At 40.1% G+C, this 9,299-nt stretch overlaps 1 protein-coding gene across 1 annotated transcript in view; it reads right to left on the bottom strand.

The window, feature by feature from the left end:
* LOC123980594 (G-protein coupled receptor 4-like) overlaps positions 1-5,466 on the bottom strand; it is an 8,074-nt gene extending 2,608 nt beyond the window's left edge. The window contains exons 1-2 of the mRNA XM_046065058.1: positions 5,417-5,466; positions 5,057-5,272 (exon numbers count right to left, since the gene is read on the bottom strand). Coding sequence (XP_045921014.1) covers positions 5,057-5,257 — 201 coding nt within the window. The 5' untranslated portion in view covers positions 5,258-5,272; positions 5,417-5,466. The remainder of the gene's footprint in view (positions 1-5,056; positions 5,273-5,416) is intronic.
* Positions 5,467-9,299: the final 3,833 nt, after the last annotated feature.

The raw sequence follows: 9,299 nt of genomic DNA, 5'->3' as shown, positions 1-9,299 counted from the left end.
GTAATGAGAAGGTTGATGAGGTAGATGGGAGCAACATGATCACTTCTCACCTGCAGGAAAACATTGGTAAAAGTCAACAAGCAGTTGGAAACATGTTGTGAAGTCCACCTCCTCCCAAATCTGTCATCTTGCTCTGCCCAGCAGCTGCAGTCAGAGCCATTTCTGACTTTTTCATCCAACAGAAATCTCAGATGTGACACACTGGCCAATCACTGCAGTAACAAGACTAAGGGCCAGATTTCCTGCAGCTTCTGCAGCAGTTTTTCAGCCACAGATATGAAGCGTTCTGTCTCAAACACATGAGCTGGATTTATTCAGACAGGAGTCGCAGTTTGAGGCTCATGTTTGTGTTTGCAAGGTGAGAATCTCTCCTCATTGTAAACGTATTATATTGACGATCGCACAAATAAGAAGAGGAGACATGTTAACAGAAGGTGGGAGTGAGCTGGGAAAGTTTCCTGAACAGATGATCAGAATTAGTTCAATCAACTCAAGTATGTTGAACCTGATGGAAGCGCCTGCGTGGGGATGAAAAAAAATCATCTATTGAGCTCTGATACTACGTGGGTAAATAACGAGCAGAGCCCCCATTTTAATCCAGTGGTGCTGTAGAAACATGGACCATGACAAAGTCTTTAAAAACAGGAGTGGAGGAAGGATCAATACGTTGTGTCACATTTTATACAGCGTTGCTCATTCATCATTTAGCAGACTGGAATTTCATCAATAAATGATAAAGTGCTGAAATTCTCCTGTAGCCTATTAGGCTACTTCCAGTTTTTAAATAGGTTGTGTTTATTCAGCTGGAACCTGACGGGACAAAAGGCCGGTGCACCTGAAGATGAAAACATGGATCAAATATAAGACGCAGTTTTCTCGTGGACCTGTGATTGTAAAGTCACAGTCCGACCCAGCAGGTCAGCCTATTAAGGATTTTCTTGCAGCTGAAAATGTGTGTAGGTTCAAACTGACTGTTTTGACGTCTATTTTACTTTAATAAAATCTGGCTCATTTTGTATTTTATGAAATGCTGTCACACACATTCAGACTCTCAGCAGCTAATAATGAAAAACTCACTTATAAAGTACATGAATAGTTTCAGCTGCACCGCAGTCATCCTCACTCAGAAATAGTCACATTATCTCCAGCATGATAACTAGATAGGAATGCTCCGATCAGTGCGACTACAGTATGAAAGATTAGACCTCTTGTTCACTGATCAGTTTTAAACAGATTAGTTTAAACAGTCACTATGAAGCTCACAGTAAGTGTTTCAGAGCATCTGAACCTGACAGCTGCCTTGACGTCCACAGAGTCACTGTGTCATAAAGGACAGTGCAGCCTATAGATTCTATTCTGTGCTGATGTCCAAAGATAATCCTCTGTCCATACATCGATGACAGATTGATCATAAAAGTGGTCATGTCCAAGATCATGTTTGGGTAACAAACTAATAGCTTATCTAACTGGGATTTTGATGTTTCTAACGCCGTACTAGCGTTCCAGCATGGGCTTTGATGTCGACAGTCTGAATGAGGAAATGTCAGACGGCGCTTCAGGCTCCGCAGGAGGAGTCAGAGAGAAACTCAGCGTTAGTTGAAGTCAACCTCCTTCTGAGGAGGTCAGGTTCGCAGCGTAAGTTTAGAGTTTATCTGATCTCGGCCTGTGAAACTGAAAACCCAGAGTTTCCCTCATCTAAGGCTGAACAAACTCAGAGTTTTCACTAAACCCACTTTCTGAATCAGGGCCCTGTTTAAACCTGCTTTAAATCTGTAATCGACTAGCCTAACCTGTTTTCTGTCTTGTTTCCATCCTGTTTTTATGCTGTTTTGCTTCGTTATCTAGTTGTTTGTTATCTCTAGTTTCTCTATTGTGGTTTATATCTTGATCTTGGTGTCTTTGTTTTGTCATGTAAAGGGAATTTGAGTACCTTTTAAAGCGTTATAGAAATAAAATGTAGTATCATTATTATAATTAAATCATTGGACAAATGAACATTTATGACCTGATGATGGCGCTAAATGAAAAGTCGGGGGATCACGAGTGTTAGTACGATTCATCCTCCATGAATGTCTCTATCATTTTTTTGTTAATCCATCAAATAGTTTTCAAAAAACAAAATACAAAATTAATGTCTCCAGATTTCACAATTTCCTCTCAAATACTGCTGCTCAAACTGCTCTGACTGTTTGATGTTTGTCTTGAGCTGTAACTAAATGGTGCCATTAACCTCAACAGTTTAAGAGAAGGCTGGATGGAGCCACACATGGAAACTGCATCTGTTTAGGGTCCAATCAGCTTCATGTATATTTTAATTATGGAGTCAATTATTCCTGTAAGTTAATAGACCATTGCAAGCCTTTGTCCCAGCCCGCAGGGGCATCGTTAGCCCTGGGCATCCGGGGCTAACAGATCTCAGAAGGATTTTTAAAAATCAAACAACAAAAGGCCGAAAATTTAACTTTACTGGCTTAACTAACGTTACCTGCGCGGGAGCGAATGAGAGAGCGAGAGAGATTGTTGTTATTATTTATTCTCCTGCACAGTAGCAGACAATAAGATGATCCAGCTGTAGCTCTGTGTCTGTCCTCTCTGCTCCACCTGAAGCTGTGAGCTGCACTTTATCAGAGGCCTGAAATTAACTTGTGTGGATTTGTAGTGAGGTTGATCACCTGATAGGCAGAGGAGGCATTATACATGTTTCATTTCAAAATCAATGTTTGGTCCCACCCCTTCCTGGCTCAGGCGATTACGGAGCTGGCATATGGAGGAGGCGGTTTATTAAGAGAACAATCAATCACACAGTCCACATCAGTCCCGGGCAAAATGTATAGAAATGTTGAGGGAGAAATAAAAAGTTACTCGAGGCCGGTGCAGCTTCTTCTTTTGTGCTGCTGTTACTTCTGAAGGCAGCAGTGATGATGTCTGCAGCAGGGGTGGGTACATCTAATGTAGACCTACTCTTAACTTCGCTACATTCTCCATTCAGACCTTTTATAACTTCTCCAGTCTGTAATCTGCATTTTGCTTCTTTAACCAAAATGAGCTGTGATCCAGGCTGTGCGCGCAGTTCAGCAGTAAAGCGCTGGTCGGACGCTTGTCACAGTCACAGAGCAGATGCAAACATTTAGAAAATCGGGCAAACACCTTCTCAGTTCAAGGCTTTATTGTTCTACTAATACAAATGAAATCCAGTGAGCACACACCACGGCACTGGTGACCTGTTGGAAAGAAGCCTGCGTCACTCTTTAACAAGCCGGCAAGTGAAAAACTTTCACTTTCCATTAACGGCGCATTAAAAGCGTCTTAAGTTTCCGCAGAGCAAATGAAGACTTCACACTGTAACATCTACGTCAGACGATCACTGCATTGACTGAGATATATTAAAAGTGTCCTGTTGTTGAACAGAGCATCGCTTTGGACATCAGCCTGTTTCTTTTCTTTATCTAGCTATTTGTTTTATAGCGATGTCCGACGGTGAGTCCATAAACAGAAGGTCGCCGGTGAAACTAATCTTTCACTCAGCAGCTACCAGCTGTTATTGTATTTTCGAGATGCATAGAGAGAGAGAGAGACAATAATTCTTTGCATTGTGAAGATTATTTAGAGGCTTCAGGAATAATCAGATTGCATTGGCAGCCTGTTGTGCTGCAAAGCAAGCGGTTTGGTCGGCTATCTCCACAATAAAAGGCACAGGCAACAAAAGTTGTCTGGGCAGCAAAAGTGATATTTTAAAATGATCTTATAAACACCTTCATGGAGATTTAAAAAGGAAAATAATTGTAGAAATAGCTAAATTACAGATAACATTTGCAGGAATATTTTTATGGGCTACTTAAAAAAATAAACTCATCAAGTTGCCTGTCTGATGCAATAGACAGTCCACTTTTACTCTGATAGCCTATCTTAACCTTTCCTCATGAGGACACACAGGGGCTGTGATCCTGCACAACAAAACATGCAAGAATTAAATCCCCACACCAACATGGAAAGTAGTGGTGCAGAATCCGTGGTATGGATCCCTTTCACACGGTGCGGCACGCAGGTGGACCGCGGATTGATTGCAAAGTTTATGATGATTTATCCTGTTTGACCTCTCAAAATATCCTTTATTCTGGAAATGTCAGAGAACCCAGTTAGATTCTGAATGTGCAGAACTTTGAACATGAGCAGAAAACCTGCTGAAACACAGGAGCTATTAAAGTCCAGGAGTTTATCACTGAATTAAAATGATTTAATTTATTATTGATGAGGTAAAAAGGTGCCACATTTAAAGAGGTTACCCCAATCAGTCACGTCTGCGTGTTTGTTGATTCAGCAGTGATGATATTAAAAGTTGATCTACAGGAGAAAAATATCTGAAAGCTGAGAGCTGCTTTGCATTATATTCTGTTACTGTTTTAGATTTTAAATTATTTTATTAAACCTTTATTAAACCAGAAAAACCTTTTTTGCCAAGAGTGTCCTGGCCAAGGCAGGCAGTAGTACAATTGCACATTTAAGATGGAAATAAATAATCAGTTACAAGGTCATAAAATATCAAAATGTTCTTAAATACTCACCACAATTCAGCAACACCTGAATTTTGTGTGTCCCTTTACATAAATAATTTCCACAATAAATTGGTGCAGAAAAGACCAGAATGCAGGAAATTAAGTGTTTAACACCCAGACATACTGGGTGTTCATACTGTCGCAGCTTTGTTGTTATAATATTATAATTAGACACATGACATTACAATTTAGCAACATCAAAATGAGACAGTTAATAGTGTTGTTGTGAGTTTTGTTGTGCCAGAGGAGAGGAAGTAGAGGATGTTTACTGCTTTACAGACTTAACTTTGGGAAGGGGGGTGGAGGTCAATTATTATGTGAAGATATGAAGTTTTATGGGCTGGGCTAAGCCCCCAGTGTTTAAAGATCCTAAAAACGCCCCTGCCCAGCCCCCTGACACCTAGCCCCCAAACCAGATCCAGATCCTTTACAGACAGACAGACTATAGGACAGACACACGACACAGACAGGAAATAAATAACTCTCAGTCAGAATGTACATACCATAGAATAAAGAGCACTGATGGCTACGAGGGTCAGAGGAAGGCCGACAGCAACGATTATGCATGTCACCACATACAGGATGAAATAAAGTTTGTTGTAATAGTCATAGAGCTCAGTGTTGTCGATGTAATCATATTGGTCAGAGGTGATGTTCCAGTAATCAAAGCTTTGGTTCAGTGAGTTAAAGTAGAAATCTTCCATTCTTCAGAGTGAAACCTGTTTGAGAGATCAGGTTATTAAAGGGAGCAGGTTTTTAATATCTACCTAACATTGTTCAGTGACATCACTAAAGCTGTGAGGTGAAGTTCACACAAACACAGTGTACTATATAAAATATAAAAGTAATGTCACAAACTTTACCTTTGAAAGCTCTGAAACGCCAATTGAATGAGTTCCCTACTGCAAAGTCTGATGTGTTGTCCTCTGCAGCTAAACAGTCTACAGTAAATGTCGTAAGTGATCACATGCAGAAGGTTCCTGTTAATCTGCACTTCCTCTTCTGAAGAAGTGAGAAAGGCACAAATATGCTTTATTCTGTTCTGTGGTCCTGACATTCTGAAAGTTTAGATGAGCTGCTTTGAGTATCAAACTCTTCCTGTAGGCTTGAAATGAAAGATGGACTCTGCTCGTCTTCAAAACCATTGAATGGTTTCCAAAGTGAACTGCTTTACCAGCACGGCAGCAAAATCCACTCTCTGTTAGTCGTGCTTAGTGTGTTTCAAAATCTGTGAATCACATTCTTCTAAAAAAGCTGGTACTATTTTTTACATGCCAACATCATATTTAGGGAATGAGAGAAGAACAAATTAAACTCAGTGTAATTGGTCTGACCCAGTATGTACTGTACAGCTACCATCCAAGTTCTCTGATTGTTTTAATGATAGTGTTGGACCTCTTGCCTTATGATTCAAATTTCAGTTCAATTCTATTTATATAGCCCCACTTCAAAACAAAAGTTGTCTGATTGAATTTTTCATGTGGAGCAGGTCTAGGCCGTCCTCTCTGTAATATTATTAACACTTCCCACCATGAGCAAACACCTGCTGACAGATGAACTAGCACATGAGGAAGAAAGTGATATTGATTCTGTTCATAAATATTCTGTTTCTGATAACACTTTACTAATTAATGATACTAAATGAGCCACGCTTAGAGGCAAAGAAACCTCGAGCTGAACTGTGACTCAGGATCAACGGCCATCTGCCTCAACATGTTACAGACAAATACAGTCTGACTTTCTGGGTTTCTCATTTGTTCCCCTTTAATGTTTCTCTACAGTGAATATAGTAAGTAAAAAGATGCAGCATGTTCCTGTTAATCTGCACTTCCTCTTCTGAAGACGTGAGAAAAGCAGGTGTATGGCATTATCCTGTTCTGTGGTCCTGAGATGGCTGCCTGCCGTCACCTCAGCTGAAAGTGTAAATGAGCTGCTTTGAGTATCAAACTCTTCCTGCAGGCTTGAAGTGAAAGATAAAGTGCTGAAATTCTCTGCCCAGAAAACTAGTTTGTCTTTTGTATTCTCCAGTACTCTCTCACTGTATCGCTCACGTGCCTTTTTTGTCTCCTCGGCTCCTGTTCCATATTCTGCACCCCAGACTCCTCAGACCACCTCAGACCACTACTCCTCTTCAGTCAGCGAGCCAGCCTCCCACCATCGTCAGCCACGCTCCCCTTTCCTCTCCAGCCTCGTTGTGTTGCTCATTAAAATACCTTGTTCTCAACAAACTTCAGAGTGTGTGTCTGCTCCTGGGTCCTCTGAAACACAAACTTAACCGTCTGCCCATCTACACCGCTACACAGGTACGTTGTGTTTGCTAACAGGCTGGACTCAAACGCAGGACTTGTTGTACCGTAAGTCTTTGCTGCAAACCAGGTGATAATGGGAGAATGAATGTGGTGGCAGGGGAATCCAGAGGAGGCGGAGAGAGAGTGGAGGTGGAGGTGTAGGTGTGGACAAATCATCTGTGAGGATGTGAGATTGCAAAGAAGTATTTTCTTTTGGGGAACATGCCCAATTGCCAGAATGACTATAATATGAAAAGCCTAAATGATAAGTTCGCATAATAATGTCACTTAATTATGGGGCACAACTGACATATTTAGGCAGATTATGACAACGTTTTATGAGTTTCCTGCTGTGAAAGTCAGACAAACACACCTGTAAACATGTTAGTTAGTTAGTTAGTAACTATGTTGGGTCAAACTAAGTTAGTCCAAACCACGGTGGTACCAACAAGGTACGACAGTTTTGGGAAACGGTCTCACTTCAGATGTTGGTTAGTTTAACAATGCATCGTACCAGCATAGTTCAATGCTACCTTCCGTGGTTGTTTGGGAAACGCACCCCTGATCAAGCCTGAGCTCCATCAGAGCATCTAAACATTTCAGAGGCTAAAAGTTGAATTCTGTTTCCTCTGCAGAGTTTACTCTGTCTGTCCTGTCAAGTTTTTTACTACATTTTTTTTGTTTTGCGGCTTAAATGTCCCACTGTATCATTAATGTGCCAATGGAAACCTTTTAATGACTGACAGCAGCCTCTCTAAACATAAGAGTAAACCGTTAAAGAAAACACTCGTCAATACAACACAATTATGAAACCACCTGGGAAGCTACAAGGACCGGTAGAGCTGGGATAAATTTGAGAAAACAATTAGTTGGGCGAGGTGCTGAGGGATGATTTATGCCTACATGAGTATTCAGATATTGTCAGAGATGATCAACACATCGCACCAATGCAGCTCCTATAATCATTACAAAACAAGTGCAAACAGCTGCTGACATCAAATTATTAGGCTGTAATATCAACTAGAGCACCCTCTGAATTCAGCACTAAGCTGCTGTATTTTTACTATTGTCATATAGTAACAGTAGTGCCCTTTTTGTAGTCTGCAGAAGTCATTCCAACAGTATTGTCCTGTGATGACAGTTGTTGGCTACATTTCAGATACATTTAGCCAAATGTTGTGAAGATTAGTATACCAAGATTTCCCTGTTTACACTACCTGATCAGAGCTCGAGTGTCTGAATCTCTTATTTAATGCAATTTTAGTGAGCCAAGCAGTGGGGAGAAAGACAATGTCTGTAGTGTGATCTTCGACCAAACAGTGCTTTGCCCACTGCAGGTTTTATTTTTATTTGGTCACCTTTTTCTAGGAAAAACGCCTAAAATAACAAACCCAGTAATCAGTAATAACTCCTCAACCATTAGGCCTAGATGCATAATTCTGGTCTCCTTTTAAAGATCAGAAGCTAAGGAATATAAATCCATTGGTAACTGACATATTTATTTTACCATTACAGACTAACTGGAGATACAATAAAGAAAAGTATGATATTTTCATCCTCGCCTGCAAGCTATAGTTTAATGCAATAAACCATCAAAACCATCTTCAAACACATGATAATGCAACTGAATGTCTTCTAATACAGCTGGAATGCAACTGTAACTGTAAATTTGATGAAAATAAACTAAAATACAACACATCAATTTTAAAAAAAATATACCGGGCGAATGTCATATTTTGGCAATATTTACTGTTGAAATGTTTATTTTTATTGGGAGTTATCTTTTTTAGCAGTTTGCTAGTTTCCAACGTGTCCCCTGCAGAACGCCGAGGTATTTAAAGAAACAGTCTGACAGTTTGGGAAATCTGCTTGTTCTTGTTGGATCTCAGCTAATAATGAGCTAAAGTTTAAAAAGGGGAAACATACAGCAGACTTTACTAACTTCTACTGAAACATGTTGGTCTGATCTGTTGTGACTGTCCCTGTCACACTTTATCATTTCTGCCCCAAATTATTATCTAAAAAAGTCTGAAAACTTTAAGAGCTGTGAGGAAACCTCATTTGGTCAGAAAGTGCAGGATGCCTCCCTGCTAACAGCAGGTTGGGCTTTATGTTCATATAGACAATAGAGATTTGTCAACCAGCAGAGATTTTGTTGAACCTTCATTTGTCAGCTTTTAATTCACTGAGTTGGTCAAAGACAAACATTCACAGTTTGGTCTAGAAACTGATTTTTATTGGATTTCCAGAAAATGTACAATTTCATAGAAACTGACATAAACTGTGGTTTAAGATTTTATCCATATTGCCAAAAACACAACAGCTGCTGCAAAACAGCTGCTCTGAATCCCATCCTAAACAGCAGCATGCCTACCACTAAAACAGCAGAAATTACACTTAAAAAGTACAAAGTGCTAAAGACGTGTTGAGATGCTCTCCCTGTGTTAAACATCCAAAC

This window comes from Micropterus dolomieu, linkage group LG12 (genome assembly GCF_021292245.1).
Source record: "Micropterus dolomieu isolate WLL.071019.BEF.003 ecotype Adirondacks linkage group LG12, ASM2129224v1, whole genome shotgun sequence".
Lineage (NCBI taxonomy): Eukaryota > Metazoa > Chordata > Actinopteri > Centrarchiformes > Centrarchidae > Micropterus > Micropterus dolomieu.
The sequence above is the reverse complement of the archived record's forward strand: the minus strand, read 5'-3'. Positions and strand labels throughout refer to the sequence as shown.